Raw genomic sequence first — 18,832 nt, 5'->3', positions numbered from 1 at the left:
ACTGAAATGTACTTGTCAAAATAAACCACAAATGAATATTTATCCATATGCAAACTGAACAATTGTTTTTAAAAATTTAGGGCATGGTTCCTAAAAATTTAAGAACTCTCTTGAGTGACAAATCCTGAAACATAAGACAATTTGAGTAGGGATCACAGTATTCAACCAACAGTGAATTTGTTTCCTTGAGGTTTTAATGTATGCATAATTCTTTCCATTTTAGGGTTAATTCTTTAAAAACTAGTTTTAAAAATAATTATCAAGCTACAGACAAACCACGAACAGTTGGGTTTATTTCAACAGTAAGTTTGAAACTCTTCTTTCTGGCAAGAGCACTACAGTAATTATATTAGGAACAGACAATTTCCTACACTGTCAAATATATAAAAGTTCCTTCTGCATTTTCCTCAACACTGATGAACAAGCAGATTCAGTCCACATCTGCTTTCACCTACTGAGTGTACCCAAGCTTCTTCTTCAGAGATTCTGGCATCTCAGGTGGAGGAGGGCGAGGGAGCCTGAAGTAGACCTTCACGGAGTCATAGATGAACCACTGCAGTGCAGTCAGAGTGCCAATCATGATGATACGGGCAAAGAGTCCCTTCCATACACCTGGATAAAATATGAAATGTGAGTGAAAAATATATTCCAAAGTGTTCTTCTTTCCTTAGAGGGGAGGAAAAAAAAATCTTACCTCTAAATCCAAGTCTCTGGAGGACCAGAGATGCACTGCTACCCTTCTCTTTATTCAACACAGACACCACAGAATCAGCAGGGTGAGAAACAATGGCACAGAAGACTCCAGCTGAAAAAAGTCAAGATAAATGATCCAATATGGGGTCAGTTAAAAAAAATTTTCACATCACAGCCAACATTTTCATGAGTAATAAAATTCCCTTGTGTTTAAAAAAATCGTATTTTAGAGACTGACAAGAAAAGTTATAAAGCAGTCTACCCTCTGTAAAACAGAACAATCCCTCAAGTTATATTCAGATTTTAACACTCTCTTGTATTAATAATTGGTTATTGGAAAAACTAAACACCAAAAAAAGGCACAGCAGTGAAGTTAATACATTCCCGAGCTTAATTATGACATGCAAACCACAAAACAATTATTTCAGGAACGAATTAGCAAGTATATATGAATCCTGAAGAGTATATAAAACGCAATGGAAAGATAAAACTTCTTTGGAATATTTTTCCCTCACAAAAGAGGCCAATACTGGAAATGATTATTCTTAATTTCACAGACAAGCATGTTCTAAATAATTCATACCTATGTAACCTGCCACAAATGTGACAACCAGCTGCTCTGGCTTTGAACATTCACTTCGGGGCTTGGGAACCACAAACTTGTACAATGCTTCAACAGTACGTTCAAAGCAGGCGAACTTCATCATGGTATATGGTATCTGTCTCATCCAGAGAGGAGCAACCCCCTTGTAGAATCTAGGAAATCAGAAGACTTATTGTACTCGGTTGCATATGTTCATCTAGCAGACTTTTTCATTATTAACAGAAGTGTCCGCACACCAGTCAAGTCCTGATAGTAACAAAATGGCAGCACTACTGCTTGTCATTTCTATCAGAACCTAAGACTAACATGCAGGTATATTTATCTCACATGCCAATGACTCAAGCACCTTTGACTATACAACCAAAAAAGTTGCTGGATGTTTCTTTCACTGGAACTACAAGAAACAGTAAGTTTACAAGTAGAACTCAGCTCAAGATTGGCATCCACAAAGGTGGATCTAAGGAAGCATGTGTGGCCTGACTATATGCAAATTCTTAACTGTGAACATAGATGACAAGAATTCTAACAAGGGCACTCACCAACCCCCAAGTTAGGAGTTAATATTTAGGTCAAATATCAAGTCATTTGTAGACTGAAAATGATTCTAACTTTAGGGGGGAAAAAAATCCCTTAATTCAGGGTTCAAGCCATGTATCAACTTATCCTTGCCCCTAGAGTTTAAGTTCTATGTGAGGGGGAAAGAGATGTGAAAAAGAGAAAGTCTGGCAGGTTTAATGCTAACAAATGCGGTTTTCTCAAATGAGTATTTTTATACTATATACTTAGGCAAATGTTTACTTACGCCTTTATGCCTTCTTCCTTATACATTTTGGGAGCTGCATCCCTCAAAGTGTTAGCATATCCTGGTTGGGTTTGAATTCGAACCTTAGCAGCTTCCATAGGAGCCAGAGCAATGTCAGCAAAGAATTCAGCACTGGCAGAGGCAGCCAAATACAGTGATGTGCGCCAGAGATAGGCATTCTCCTAAATGAAAAACATAAGGAGAAACATGAATTGCTGCTGCACTGGCTGTTCTCAAGTTAAGAGACAGTTCTAGGCAACAGTTAAAGTGTTTCTTCATCACAGTCCACAGATAACACACATGAGACTGAATATCTCTCATAACCTCATCAACCATAGTACACTGTGAATATTTTTTGAATGTCTAGGTGCCAAGGATAGTTGACCCTTGAACTCATACAGGAATACTACAATCCTTCTCTTTAAAAAACTCAAATCCAACTTATCTGGAAAGCAGCATAGCACAATAAAAAGAGCACTGAAATCTAATGAAATAGTTTCTTTTTCTTAACCTGTTTATGTTAAAACAGCCTTATGGCACAACAGTGTAAAGCAATTATACTCCAATAAAGATGTTAAAAAAAAACAGCCTTATGATTTGAAACATACTGTTCACCCTTTCTGAGACTATTCCCTCAGTTCTAAAACAAGGTGAGTCAAACAAAAATCTAAGATCCTTTTTGGTCTTATACTTTAAGTTAAAAACTGAGGACTTTTTTTTCCCCTTTTTCTTCTTTAAATCTTTATTTATTTATTTGGCCGTGCCAGGTCTTAGTTTCGGCATGTGGGATCTAGTTCCCTGACCAGGGACTGAACCTGGGCCCCTTGCATTGGGAAGCGAGGAGTCTTAGCCACTGGACCACCAGGGAAGTCCCTAAAAGCTGAGGACTTTCAATTTCAAAGTTAAATTACATACCTCTCCAAGCATGTTGCTATACAAAACTTTGAAGACTTCATAAAAGCCAAATTTGCAGAGCCCTTGCATAGAGTAGCCAATGAAAGTCGGAGCCCATCCTTTGGCCAAACCACGAACACCATCTTCTTTGAGTGTAATTGAGAATCCATTAAATATGCCCTTGTACTTTTGTGGGTCCACCTTTATTTAAAACAAGAAGAAGAAAAAAAATTAAATATACCACAGAGATAATAACACTACTCACAAACATTTAGTTTTGTTATTATTAGTTTTTCCTTTTGGTTCTAATATAAACTTTAGTAACTACACAAAAGGTGGGTAAATACAAGTTCACTGCATATCAGCTTAATGTCTACTATTATCTTTGCAAATGTAACTTTTTGTACAGTAAGGTCTAGCTTTCTTTCAGTCAGACTTAAGTCTTGGAGAGTTAGTAAGAGGATAAAATTCCTACAAAAATACATGATAAAACTGACACAGGAGATTTTTCCACCACCCACCTCTTTTTACCACTTAAAAATTAGTCTTAAAGCTACTTCATAAACAACAGATAAGTCTATATCCTTGATATATGCTAGCCCATTAAGTGATTATAAAGTTTTGTGAACTTAAGACAATCAAATTAAATACAAGTTAAAAAGGTACATCAACATGAAAACCCTCTTCTGAGTTAAGAAATTAAACTTCCTTTAAGAGACATGCATAAGAAGTTTTAGCAAAGGTGTATTTAATATTCATTCTATTAACTAATGGGGGTAAAAATCTTATCTATTTCTGCCAGTACTAGAAGGGCTGGTATACATCACCTTCCTCTCCCTGCTAACATTTCACCTTCCTTTCTCTTTTAGGTAAGTAGACCGCTAATCCTGTTTGGGACAAATAAATTTTTGATGTTTGATTATTTGTGTTTCAATAATCCTAATTAAGACATTTTAATTGTAAAAGAAAACCTTTTATGTAAATAAATATGCAAGAAGCTATGCCCACAAATTTTAAGCACTATACAGTGAGCGTTTTTTAATCTATAGTGTTCTCTGCCTTGATCTTATCAATAAATAAGAGACATGAAGTTACATCATATAATGCACAAAGAATGACTGCCTACTCTGAGGTGTAAGTGCTTTTGTAAAATGACTATTTGGAGCAAAAAAGAAACAGTAGGCCTTGAAGAACTCTAGGCAGAATTCAGCCCAGCAGGAAAAACCACTTACAGCCAGAGTCTGAGATCAACAATCTACCTTCACTCTTATTTAGAGGTATTTCTTGGGTTTAAAACACTAATTAAAGTAAAAATCATGAGTTAAAGAAATTTGAGTTTGGTGTTCTACTAAAATTTCCGGCAGTCATAATGTCTTCATTCTTCTCAACTGTGAAGTCCTTGAATATTACTTGGAATTAAGTCACACACAGAAGAGATGTTCAATGTTGTCATCTCAATACAAACCTGCATACGGCATTTCACTAAATCCAGAGGAACAACAGCAGTGTGTGTCAGACCACAACTTAAGACCCCACCAAAGCCACACAGTGCGTAAAACTTCGCAGAGCCATATTCACAACTGTACTCTGTAATAAGACAAGACACACCATGCATTTTAATATAACACTCATGTTACTGGTTATCAACTTACCTCCTGGACAGTTAGGTTTCCACACAGCTTGTTAGTAGGTAACAGCCATGTTTCAACAATGTTTTATTTAGTCCAACATGCAAAAACAAACCTGCATTCTGCATTTAACCAGATCTAGAGGAACCAATGCTGTATGTGTTGTGCCACAACTAATGATTCCTCCAAGTCCACAGAGGAGAAAGAATCTGCCAGATCCATAGTCACAGCTATACTGCTCTGTTTGATTGAAAAAAAAAAATCAAATAAGTATTTCTTCAGAGGTGACTAAGGCCATGGGAATGCAAGAGAACTGTTTCCCTGTGAAAAAGTATTATCACAACTGAACAGCTCTGCCCACCATTTACAAGTAAACTGAAAGATAATTTTCCACCTAGTGTGAGCAAGGAATTCACTGCCAAAATCAAAACAATCATTTAAAGATTTTGAAGGTTCTTATCTGTGAGATACTACCTCTCTCTCGTTTTGCCATATAAATTTAAAAAAAAGTTTTCTACATCATTAATAGCTCTTCCAATTAAAGTCAAACTTCAAATTACTAACGGCTGATAAGAACACACTTCTGAGTACCAATCCAACTCAAATCATGTAAAAGCTTGCAAACCTCTAAGGCTACCCAGCCACTAACCAATACTATCCCCACTTATGGATCCCTATAGTGTAAAACTAGATAAACATAAATTCCTGCAGTCAAATACATTTGCTACACAAATGACCACAGATTTAACTGTCTAAATTAAAGGACCGAATGATGATGTAAGGGTTTTTTCCTCACACTAAAGACAGAACAGAAACACGTAATAATTTTTTTAAAAAAATCTTTACATTTTACAGGTACAAGGTAGATAACATATTCTGTACTCCTGCAATTCGGTTTTCAGGTTTCTCTGTAAATACACTCCACTGGGATTTAAAATACACACAATTAAAATAAAGTTGGGTCTAACTATCAAGAAACCCGAGAGATAAGATCAAAGGCATTCCTATCTATTATATCCTTTCTATGGTCTCTCCGGGTCTACAAGTCAATCAGGCGCATTAAAACAACAGTTACCCAGTTATCACACATACCTTGAGTCAACTAATATTAGACTCCGGGAATACTAAAGGGAGGAAACAATATTTTTAAAAAGAAAGTGAAAGCAAAATCAAAGAACTGATAATACAGTTATAACTGCGGTGGCCAGTGGTTAAAATGAAGACTTTACCCAATGCCTAGTCGGCTGACCAAGCGGGCTCACGGCGAAGATAAGGAGCTAGTCACGGCCTCTATGATTCCACTCGCTCGAGGACGCGGAGGTCACGGAGGGAGCAGGGCCTAGACCCTTCCACGCCCTTGAGGGCGGGCCAAGGATCCGACACCCAGCTTCGGGCAGAACTAGCTGACATCCTCGGACAAGCAACTGGGCGCCCTCCTGCGCTGCCCCGGGCAGGGCGCGCGTCCTTCCCTGTCCTCCGGGCCGAGTACGCCACGAAGGCCGAGGGGACCACGAGGGGACCTCACAACCGTAACGGGACAGGGTCTGACCTCACCTTCCACAGTGGCGGCTGCCAGCTTGCGGGAGCGGCGGGGTGGGCCCGGGGGCCCGGCGGGGTTGCTGCGGGGGCCCGCGAGACCATCTTGCACCAGCTGCAGGTGGGGTGCGTTGAAGGGGTTCGCCCGCGCCAAGTGCGCCACGGACGAGAACATCTTCCTAGGGGGAGAGGAAGGGCGGTCAGAGGAAAGGCAAAGGGGGCCATTAGGCCGGCTAAAGTCACCTGCACCCTGGGACCACCCCCGCACCCAGGCCTTGCCGCTTCCCGCCCCCGCGCCCTTGAGGAGGTCACCGCGGCCTCCCCAAAGGAGGAGGCCAACGGGGCCTACAGCCAAAGAAGCGACCCACCGGGTCTCCGCGCTCCACTCCCCGCACGCACTACAGAGAAGGCCGAGCCACACTCACTCCCTAAGATGGCGAACACACCACCGCTCCCTCGGAAAGGCTGGGGCTCACAGAGGCCGAACGTCCTCCGGCTCTTTAGATCTGTGCCTTTCGCGCGTCGTCAGCGGGACGCACACAGTGCGTCACTACAGCCTGGCGGCACCCATTGGCGAAGAAGAGCGCCGAGGCCCGAACGTCATCGCGTTCTCCTAGCAGCCCTATCCCCGCCCCACTCGCCCTAGCCCTTCCGGCCCGGCTTCTGCGCAGGAGGGTTCTCTTTGCGCAGGCGCGCATTCCGGGCTGGTGTTTTGAGTTGTGTGGGTTTCTGCTCGTGACCTCCTCTTTTTGTCCCTTCACCTTCAAACGTCTCTCCTGGAATCTGGGGCTTACTTTCTTTTCATTTAAATGAGCCCCAATATACTAGTCACCTAAAAAAAAAATCCGAATACGCGATGATATATTATATTTCGGTTTGCGGTTAGAATGTCAACTGCAGTACAGTTTTTGTGTCACAGCTTCTGCTATTATGGTACTTTTTTTTTTTTTAAGTTCCATCCATTGACATTACACATAGACATGTCTGAATTTTCCATCAGACTTTAGGAGAGTATTTTAAGAGGAAATGTGTAGCAAGAACTCTTAAGACAGCTTGCTGCTTCGTCACAATAGTTTATATAACACATTAAAGCATTCAATAAATTATTTTTAACACCTGGGAGTACAGGGGTGAACTAGAGTGAAAGTGACTGGTAGCAGATTTTGTTTTTAATAAATTTAGAAAATCTTCATTAGATTCAGTTAAACAAAGAAAGCCCTAGTTTAATTGGAAAGAGTTTAGTAAGGATCAAACCTCTGTTAGAATTCTGGCTCTGACATTTTCCCAGCTATTGTTAAAGTAACTTTGGGAATTTACCTGATCTCTGTGCACCTGTTTCTTAAATGGTGGAAGCAGGGCTGGCCTCATGGGCTTGCTACCTATACAGTTATGCAGGGTCTATGCTTGGTTTAATGTTCTGCTGTCACCGTTTTGAATTTCTTAATGAACAAGAGAACCTGTGTTTTTCATTTTGCACTGGGCCCTGCAGATTTTGCAGCTGGTCCTGGATGGGAGTAATACATATCTTGCAGAGTTTGTGAAAACTCCGCGAGATAATTTCTTTTCTTCTTCTTTTTTCTTCCTTTTTTGTTTTTTTGTTTTATTAAATGGACTTGAAAAATTGAGCTGTCATGTATGCCAATGGTAGCAATATTGACTAAAACTCCGTTCCTATATAAACATGCAAGATTTTTGTAGAAAATTAGCATTACAATATTAGGAAAAATTTAAATGTTATACTCTTAAGAAAGAAACTGGACATTTTCTTTAAAAAGCAGATATCATGCGTTTCAATCTTTTCAATTCCCCATCCTTTGAATAGAGTTCAATAATAATTTTGGTGAGATCAATATTTAGTGTTCACATTATGATGACTACTATTTATAGTAAACCATGGTGAATGCTGTAATTATATTTCTAATCTTGAATGATCTGTTTCCCTCTAGAGGTAATAATTGTCACTTTTGGCATTTGTTTGGTTTTCTAATCACTCATCACTAAGTCAAAATCTGCTGTATTAATTTGCTAGAGGCTGTCATAACAAAGTACCTCAGACTGAGTGGCTTAAGCAAAAGAAATTTGTTTTCTGTTAGTTCTCAGTGAAATAAGTTCTAAAACTGAGGATTTTTAGCCAAGGAGCAGAGCTGGGGTCTGAGGTTGGGCGGGTGGACATCAGTGAATGGGAAGTTACTGAGAGATTAAGGTAATTCTTGCTAAATTGACCTCACAGGATTCTTGCAGAAGGCAGGCCAAGGTTATCAGACATCACTTGGAAGATGAGGAATTTGATCAGGTATCAAGCGTGATCAGATACCGAGTTTGGGAGATTCTGGCTAAACCGACTTAGAATTCTTGCTACACTTGGGTTCCTTATGATCATGCCCAAGGATGGGCTTAGTGGAAAAAGGGATCAGAGTAGCCTAACTAAAGTTTGGTCAAGGAGAGAGTCTTTGTCAATGCCTTCCTATTCAGTATACCAAGGCAGTCTAGCATTTAATATGGGCTGCCACTGAGTTTAAATTTCAGCCAAACTGTTAGAGACATCTGAGCTAAAACAATGAATTGGGCCACTTTCTTTACTGTACTCATATCAGTAAGTTTGCCTTGATCTACCATTATATTCCTTCTCTTTTAGTTTTTGCTACTTATCAAATTACTCCAAAATTTAGAGACATAAAACAACAAATACTATTATCTCATATTTTCTGAGGGTCAGGAATCTGGATGTGGCTGAACTACATGGCCTTACTCAGGGATTGTCATAGGGTTGTAGGCAAGCTGTTGGCTGGGACTGTGGTCTCTAAAGACTTGACCGGGGCCAGAGTATCTGCTTGCAGGTTCGCAAACTTGGCGACTGGCAGGATGCTTCAATTCCTTGTCGTGTGGCCCTCTCCATAGGGCTCCTCATGACATGGCTTCCCCAGAGTAATTCAAGAAAGAAAGAGCAACCAGGACAGAAGTTGCAGTGTCCTTTATAACCTAATCTCAGAAGTGACACACCATCACTTCTGTATTTTACTGGTCATGCAGACGAATCCTGATACGATGTAGGCAGGGAGGTGGAGACCATTGGGGCCATCCTAGAGGCTGACTACTACACATCCAAACAAACATTCTCAGCCTCCATCCCCATGTGTGTTGCCCAGGTTTCTCTTAATATAAATCTTGCACACTTTTTATCTTACCTTCTAGGGTTTCCTGCAATGGGGCCTAGAAGCAATGGGAGGTATTGACAACTGGTTCTGAGAAGGATCAGCACACCCTACAAAGCAACTACCTCAGGGGGAGGAAGAGCTGTTTCTACTAGCAAAAGAGGCTCAGCAGAACTTAGGGGTTCATGATCCCAGTGTCATCTGAATCTTCCCATGTGTTCCCATCCACACTGCTCAAAAAAAAAGCCCTTACGATAACACGAGGCCTACAAGATTGGGAATTCAACTGCAATTGAAATTACAATTCAGGATTAGATTTTGGGTTTAGTTTTTAGAAATTACAGCCTTGTACATATAGGAAGGCAATCATTTAGATTTTCTGGTCCCTTATCTCCTCTTGAACTGAGAGTTTAAAACCCTAAGCTCATCATTTCCTTTCCCCTACTTATCCAACATAATTAGGAAAAAAACAGCCAACCCCACTGTAGTCCTTATTTTCACTTAAATATTCTGTGGAAGCATCTACTTGGTCACCCAAAGCCTTGCCTTCTTCAGCCATTTGATTACTGGTATCCACGGGTCATAATTTAAGAAAATTTTTTTTGCTGATGCGTGCCATGGACAACCAGTGTCACCATTATCATTGACAGCTGGTCACCAATGCCTTTAAATCCAATCAGACCAGATAACCCAGAACAAATTCAGAGAAACCCATTGTTAAGGTTTTGTTCTCCTGGAATTACTTCTAATACCACTGTCTGTATCAGAGTTTGATCAGAGAAGCATAGCCACAGTGAGTCATATGGAATAAAAGATTTATTGTAGGGATTAGACCTTATGAGACTGTGGGAGCTGGAGAAGAATTTGCCTCTGTGTCTGGGGCTGGACCTGAAATTACTGTAAATCCATAGGACTTACAGTCAGGCAGGAAAGCTAAACATGAAGTGGGGGTGAGCAGGGACAAATTGGAACCCACAAAGTCAAACTAGACTGTGAGTCTGTCTCAACACCTACAATGCTGGTCCCTGCAGGAGCCATGGTGCAGGTGCTTATGAGAGCCACAGTACCACTATGCATCTGGCCCAGGACTCAGAGAAACCTAAGAAGATCCAGTTCTGAAAAAGCTTCACACCTGGCCTCTGCCCCGATTTAAGGTGAGCCAGCAAATCAGCAAAATGAGCGTGAGCTGCCACAGCACCTCATGTCCTACACCGACCTTCAGAGTATAATGACTGCTGCTTCACCTCTGCCTTTGCACAAATTTCCTTTGTGACCAATCCTAACCCAGACCCATATTTAGGAGATAAACAGTTAAACTTTGAGACACTAGAGAGAGAGAACATTCAAGGGGAACTTTGCCATGGGCATTTGAAAAACTTAGAGCTAGAAGTCAAGTTTGCCCTTGTAGATTTGACAATTATCTCTGTCATGGAGAATCACAAGAAAATCCTTAAATAATTCCTAGCACAGTCATGTAATAGAAGGATATAAAAAATTATGTGAGGGAGACTAAAGTCCGTTTTCATATCTGCCCTGAGGAAAAAAGAGTAACATCCACTTATTTATTGTCTTTTTTGATTAGAAGTCTTGTTTTTTATTTTTGGGGTGGTTTGTTGTTGTTGTTGTTTTGTTTTTGTATGACTTCATAAATAGAGTAGGGAGAAATTTGTCTCTTTGTATCTGAAGTAAAATAAAATGGACTTCACAGTTGGGGCTTTAGTTTCCATTCTGGAAAGTTTTAAAATCCCCATTCTTTGGAAAGGTATGCTAGGTTGAGCCTATGGTACCTTGTCTGTAAGACTGGTGGTCTCTTTACCATAGTGCACCCCGAGAGAGCTCTGAGGCCCGGTCTCAGACTCTTAAATCCACCTATGTTTGTGCATGGAGCTGAAAACAGTGAAAGTTATATCTGTATATTCAGAGACATTGTATTTTATAGGAAATAAAAGTCAGGTGAATCCTTTTACCCAGTCTTTATCTCTTGATATCTTGAAATTTCTTTCTTTCTGCAATTAAAATCATAAAATATGCTTTGGCCCAGAGAGGAGAGCCATACCTCGATATGGCAGAAACTAAAAGAGTCCACGTGGAAGGAGCACATCTATGTGGCACTTTAGTCACTCAATGGCTACAGTTCATCACCTGGACAGATTTTAAGTGAGGCCCTGTCATCATAGTTAGAGGTTCCCAAACCTGGTTTCTCATCGAAGCACCTGGGGAGCTTTTTAAGCACAGATGTTGTCAGACCTCAAAAGATTCTACTAAGTCTGATGAGGAGTTCTAGAAGCTGCCTTTTTTTTTTAAAGATCCCCAGGTGATTCTTAAAATAGCCAGTTTTAGGGACTGATGATCTAAGGAATTCAAAGATAGGCGTGAGCCTGTGGAACGGGCCTGACCCAACACTGACAGCATCCTGAATTACCTGGTTTGCCATGGATATAAAGTGCTCACTTACTAGAAAGGAATCCCTGCTGATCTGGTTTGCTTCAAACTGACCGTTCACCTTGTTCTTCCACATTCAAGAACAAGGTGCAAGGCGGCGGTGCACACCATCAGCACCCCATACAAACTGGGGCAAATTCTTAACAGAAGTATGAAAGGGGACAGGAGAATATCAGCTGCTTAAAGATGGTCACAGCCACAGACTTGGTAACATACAGGAAATGTGAGGGAGAAATGTATATACCTGAAGAATAGCAAATATGAAAAATAATGAATATAAAATGGACTAAGGCTTACTAAAAGGAGGAGAAATAGTTTCGTTCATCCTTAGATGGGACAGAATATACCTAACACCGAAATTTCTGTTTATACGCTGGGTTATTATGAACTGAAATGTATAGTAATTTTTATCGCAATTCAAACCTCATGCCACTTATGATCTTTTTGCTGTAGCTACTCAGAGGCCTTCTCACAAATGAGTCCAATGTAACTGCAGTCAGCTCTAAATGAAGTTAAACTTTGCAAACATATGAAAATTCAGGAAAAAATTCTCAAATTCTGCTATTATATCTCTAAACCTGGAAGATAGTCAGTTGGGAAGGAATAACTTTAGGGAATCAAACATATTTTTAGAGAGCAGTAGCCTCAAATGTTAGTGGAATTTAACTGACTGATTTTATTCTTCTGAGAGAAACTGAATATTGCTGACTATTACACAATTACAGTTAATGTACATAACACTAGCAGTTACTTAAATTTTCTATAATTTGTGCTGCTTTGAAATTTTGTGGAAAAGACACTATTTTTTCCCTCTTTTGACTTCAAGCATTTCAACTTTGAAAAATATTTAAATCATCCATCATTTAAATTACAAAATAGGAGAAAATAAAAATCAACGTAGAGTTTTGTCAGCTAATCTACTCACCCACGGCAGTTTATGGGTCAGAATAACTTGTTCCTGGGTGTTTGAATGATCAAATTAAATGTCTGAATTAAATGAACATTATTATTATTATTATTTAAGTGGTATGGCTGAAGCTGAGGAGCCTGTTTTTAATTTTTTTAAATATATGATTGGGAATTCCCTAGCGGTCCAGTGGTTAGGACTCTGTGCTTGAATCTCCTGAGTTACGTGGACAAGCTTCAGTCCTAAACATTAAGAACTTCTTATACCTTACTTTGTCGTGACCTCATCCTCTTGGCTACTTGCAGTCATTGTTTTTCTGTTAACACAATCTCCCAGTTAGGTCTGATCTAAGCATCCCCCTTTCTAGTCCATTTGCTAATGTATGTTGAAACTGCTCTATGTAATAGTAATCTAGACAAAAGTTTTTGGACTACCTTTCACTCTAAGAAATAACACTGAAAAAAAAAGAAAAAGGCAAGATAACATCACGTATTTTAAAGAATTGTTGAAACGTTTGCAATTTTGCCTTAGCACAATGGATCCAAGGGTAATTGAAAAAAAGTCATAGGCAGGTTTCGACTGTTAAAATGTTTAATGTAGCATGGTTGTTAAAATGTGTAAATATATCTAGAAAAAAATACAAGTATCTTAGTAAAATCATTTTAAAAAACAACATAATGCCCCGGTTGGTCTAAGTTACTGATATTTATTCTTAAATTGTTTAATATCTATTGAATACCTAGTGTAGGGTACTGTGAATATTTCCAAAGGCCTCTCTCCTTTCACATTCTCTTCCCAAGAATCTCCTTTACTCCCATGGGATCAGCTTTCATCCTTTATGGTAAAATTCTCAGTATTTTATTTTTCATATTTTCTGATTTTGAATATTTGTTTACTTTTTAAATTTTTTGAAGTAATTTTAAATTTACAGAAAAGGTGCAAGAATAGTACAGAGAGCTTCTATATACCCTTCACTCAGCTTCCCAGATTGTTAACATTTTGCCATGTGGTTTATGATTCTGTCTGTCTGTCTCTCCCACCTATTTTTAGACACAGATGTATAGAGAGCTATACACACATATAATATATTTATATGTAGATATATAGATTACATGTACAAATACATAAATACACATAAATACCTATATACATACATATTTTTCCTGAACCAACTGAGAGTTAAGTTAAATACATGATGCTTTATTATTCCTAAATACTTCAGTATGTATTTCCTAAAAGATAGAGCACAAGCATCAAAATCAAGATATGATCAGTGATATAATACTACCATCCAATCTAAATATCCTATCTAAATATCCCAATAATGTCATTTATAACAAAAAACAAATCAAAACAAACCAAGAATACCTTTTCTTCTAGTCCAGTATCCAGTCCAGGAGCATGTTACATTTCATTTTCATGTCACTTAAGTTTCTTCAATCTGGAACAGTTCTTCTATCTTTCTTTGTCATTCATGCCCTTGGCATTTTAAGAATACAAGACAGTTATTTTGGAGAATGTTACTTGAATTGGGCATCTCTGATGTTTTCTCATGACTAGATACGGAGTATGCATTTAGGGCAGGAATATCATAGGAATGATTTCTTGTTCTTTTCGGAGTATCATATCAGAAGGCACGTCATGTTGACTTGTCTTATTACTGATGAGGGGAACTTTGATTGCTTGATCAAGGTGGCATCTGCCCAGTTTCTTCATTGTAAAGTTACTATCTTTATCTGTAATTAATATGTAATCTGTGGGGAGATACTTTGAGACTACCTAAGTATTCTGTTCTTCAACAAACTTTCACCTACTGATTTTCACATTTGTCAGTGATTGTTGCCTGAATCAATTACCATTGTGATAATTGCCAAATAGTGATTTTCTAACTCCATCAGTCCTACATTTATTCTTCCGTGAGGAAGTGCTTTCCTTTCTCTTCTTATTTAGTTCATTCTTCATTTATTTGTATCAGTATGGACTAATGGATTCCTGTTTTATTCAATGAATTATCTAATACTAACATTATTTAATTTGATGCTTATATTGTCCCAGATTTGGCCAGTGGGAACCCCTTTAAGCTGATCTTGTATTCTTTTTACAAGTTCCCATCATTTTTTGAGCACTTTGTTACTTTCTGGTACAGCAAAATGTTCAAGGCTCACCGTATACTTTTTCTGCCCCAGCCCTGGAATCAGCCATTTCTCCAAAGAGCTTTGGTTCTGTTAAGAGAATAGCATTTAGAACCAAGATCTGGGAGCAAAATATGCATAACAAGGCTCTGTGTTATTGCTTCTAGGTTTTCTCAGTATATATACATACATACATATATACACATTTGTATCAATCCATCTATCTATCATTAATTATATCCTCTTTTAAAAACCAGGAGTGCACATAAATACTTCCAATTCCAAATCAGAATTCCCCAGAATTCATTCTAGCCTTTTTTTTTTTCCTTTCCACATCTGTAACTCCCTTCTCTGGTTTTCATTACCTTCAATGTATTGTCTCCTATTTGCTTATTCCTTCTGGTTATATCCAGCTTCCCAATCCTGCCAGCTGTCTCCCTGTCATAAACCTTACAGAGCCCACTGGCCCTGGTTGCCTGAAATGAAGAATAGAAACCAAGAAACTAGGCATACCATTAATTTTTAGAATATTAACATTAAATTTCTTGACTTCTGAATATGTAAATTCTTGTCTGTGTGCATTAACAAAATTGTGTTTGCTTTTATTTTCATGCTAATAAAATAGATTATAAAGTTAACTGGAACTTTGTCGTTTCAACCTCCATCCTGCCAGGGCATATGTGATCTCTTGTACTCTTTACCTTTTTTAAATTTATTTATTTACTTACTTACTTATTTATTTATTGATGTGTCACCAGGTTTGATACATCATTATTATTAACTATGGTATGTACTATAGTAATGTGTACATAAAATAAATGGAAATAAGGTGGCCACTGTGCTCTATAGTGACAATTCCAAGGGAAACAAAAACTGCCCTTCTACAAGTGTTTCATGAGAAAATATTGTGTACATGTATGTACACATGTATATATTCCTTTATTCAGGGTTTTTCCTATAAAAACTTGTCACTAGAGAGATTTAGATGTACCTCGTTTGTCTTCCTCTGTTTCTTAAATTCATTTATTTAACACAGATACTTGAAATTTCAAAAACTTTCCTGTGTATCAAATATTAAATTACATTGTTAGTTTTTCCTTTAAGGAAGATTACCATATCCTAAGACACATTTTTGTATCTTTGTAATTAATAATAAATTTTACATTAAGTTTCTGATAGTAGTGTCCATTTTTTTAATTAGCACATATAAATCACTTTTACAAAACAAACACCTAATTTTCTTAACCCTTCGATGTAAAGTTAAAAAGTATATTTGTAGGGCTTCCCTGGTGGCACAGTGGTTGAGAGTCCGCCTGCCGATGCAGGGGACACGGGTTCGTGCCCAGGTCCGGGAAGATCCCACATGCTGTGGAGCGGCTGGGCCCGTGAGCCATGGCCGCTGAGCCTGCGCGTCCGGAGCCTGTGCTCTGCAACGTGAGAGGCCACAGTGGTGAAAGGCCCGCGTACCGCAAAAAAAAAAAAAAAAGAATGGTTGAGTATTTTATTATTTGGCACTACTAAAATAATCTGAATAACTCAGATTACAAATTTGAAACAGAGGTAGAATTCAATCTCTGGTTTGAGAAACAAATCATACAGTTAGTGAATGTCATTTGATCTTTTCTTGACAGAAACCTAATAAACTTTTAGATCTGCTTCTTAAGGCACTGAAAGATTAGAAGATGAAAATTAGGAGAGGGTAGGCAGGAAGCTGTTACAAACAAGTCAACTGACAGCTAAAAGGAGGGACAGATAATATATAATAAGAGGAAAAACTAGAAAAAAATCATAAACTGAAAATATACAGCTGGCTCCAGCCCCACTTAGGATTAAACAACTTTACACGGTACCCGTTTACATATATCTTTGTTTATCACACACACAGCTAAGAGAGGGCGTAGAGAGAGTAAGAGAGCAAGAATACCTTAGCTTATCAAGACATATTGTCCTGACAATGTCCATCTATCAAAAATCACAAATGCATGTACTCTTTGGTCCAGTCATCTCACTTCTGGAAATTTATCTCACACTTACAACACTTGTGCAAAACTATGTATGTACAAGAGGATTCATTGTGGCATTATTTATAACTACAACAGATTGCAAACAATGCAGTAAGTACACCAATAGGGTTAAAAAGCAAATTATGGTATAGCTATACATGGAATACTTTGTAACTGTGGATAGATTGATAGATAGATAAAACTGGACCCTTTTTTACTGATGTATAAAAATCTGCAAAATACTGTTAAGTGAAAAAGTAAGACATATATAGAAAGAATATAGTACCATCCGTGTAATATTGTGTGTGTTTCTGTGTGTCTATGTAACATCTCTGGAAAGATATACACACAAAACCCAAGACTGGTTGCCTATGGGGTAGAGAACTAGATTACCCTGATGTTTCTGGATATTTCAGGATTTACTATGTGCAAGTTAATAAAGTAAAGGGCTCCTGTTTTAATGAAAGAGTTATGTTGTCAATAGAAATTAAATTATCCTAAACTGATTTAAAAACCTTGATAATCAAGTTATATTATATTGGAAATAATAAGCCCAAATTAAGGCCACTTATTTCCTATTTACTGATTTTCTATTATGCTACCTTCATGCTCATTTTAGTGTAATGGTATGAACATAAGGATTGAAGCTGTATTGCATTTTCCATCTAGCATGCAATAATAGCAACTCAACATTTCAACTGTTACTTTCAGGTGACCCACTACTTGGTTAAAGCTTTCTGACAGTAGGATATATTACAAACTACAGTGAGTTCCACAGTGACATCTAGTGTCCCCTTTTGGTAAAATTATTTAGATTCTGGGATATTATTTCTGAGATAGTTTGTGGCCATATGACTAGGTACTATTTTTAAAGTCCTGAAGTAAAGAGTCTAACCAAAATCTGCTTATTAATACTTTTTATGATTTTTTTAGATTACAGTGCAAAATGTGGTATTTTGGGGGGTTCTCGCTGTACATGCTTTAGCTGGATTAGAATTCACTACAGCAGTTGACACTGCAGTATAAAAATAGTTACATTTGGTTGCTTTAAAAATTTACTGTAAATTGTACATAGTTTATAATGAGAAAAATTGGGAAATTTTGAATTCATCTGTAAATTTTAAAATTATTAAGAACTCTTCAAATTAAAGCTGCCTAACTCAAGGTATAATAGTATAAAATGGTTTAGAAGGGACCTCTGTACACAAAACAAAAATTCTGTTTGTCGAATATTGGGAAATTAGAAGTCACCTGAGTGAAAATATCAGAGACATTCTTTTTTAAAAATAAATTTATTTATTTATTTTTGGCTGCAGGTCTTCGTTGTTGTGCGCAATCTCTCTCTAGTTGTGGCGAGCGGGGGCTACTCTTTGTTGCGGTGCGCGGGCTTCTCATTGTGGTGGCTTCTCTTGTTGCAGAGCACGGGTTCTGTGTGTGCGGGCTTCAGTAGTTGTGGCCCTCGGGCTCTAGGGCTCAGTAGCTGTGGTGCACTGGGCTTAGTTGCTCCGCTGCATGTGGGATCTTCCCGGACCAGGGATCGAACCCGTGACCCCTGCATTGGCAGGAGGATTCTTTTTTTTTTTTTAAATTTTTTATTTATTTATTTTTGGCTGTGTTGGGTCTTCGTTTCTGTGCGAGGGCTTTCTCTAGTTGTGGCGAGCGGGGGCCACTCTTCATCACGGTGCGCGGGCCTCTCACTATCGCGGCCTCTCTTGTTGCGGAGCACAGGCTCCAGACGCGCAGGCTCAGTAGTTGTGGCTCACGGGCCCAGTTGCTCCGTGGCATGTGGGATCCTCCCAGACCAGGGCCCGAACTCGTGTCCCCTGCATCGGCAGGCGGACTCTCAACCACTGCGCCACCAGGGAAGCCCTCTTTTTTTTTTTTTTAAGGCAGATAAGGGGAGCCAGAATCAAGTTGGACAGGAGAACTTGAGATGAGCGTAACACATCTGGGGCTGTGACCCCAGCATCTGGTTAGGGACAGAAATGAGGGGTAGGGAAAGAGCAGGAGATGGGAGCTCAAGCTCTGTGTGAGCATCA

The 18,832-nt window shown here is 38.7% G+C and overlaps 1 protein-coding gene across 1 annotated transcript; it reads right to left on the bottom strand.

Annotated features, from left to right (window-relative positions):
* Nucleotides 1–273: 273 nt before the first annotated feature.
* On the bottom strand, nucleotides 274–6,603 carry SLC25A3 (solute carrier family 25 member 3). Its single transcript, XM_079714695.1, has 8 exons — nucleotides 6,583–6,603; nucleotides 6,176–6,336; nucleotides 4,459–4,580; nucleotides 3,015–3,194; nucleotides 2,100–2,281; nucleotides 1,277–1,449; nucleotides 695–805; nucleotides 274–612 (listed from the first exon to the last, which is right to left on the bottom strand). The coding sequence occupies exons 2-8, from the start codon at nucleotides 6,330–6,332 to the stop codon at nucleotides 452–454; spliced, it is 1,086 nt and encodes a 361-aa protein (XP_079570821.1). The 5' UTR covers nucleotides 6,333–6,336; nucleotides 6,583–6,603; the 3' UTR covers nucleotides 274–451.
* Nucleotides 6,604–18,832: the final 12,229 nt, after the last annotated feature.

This window comes from Hyperoodon ampullatus (genome assembly GCF_949752795.1).
Source record: "Hyperoodon ampullatus genome assembly, chromosome: 11".
Lineage (NCBI taxonomy): Eukaryota > Metazoa > Chordata > Mammalia > Artiodactyla > Ziphiidae > Hyperoodon > Hyperoodon ampullatus.
The sequence above is the reverse complement of the archived record's forward strand: the minus strand, read 5'-3'. Positions and strand labels throughout refer to the sequence as shown.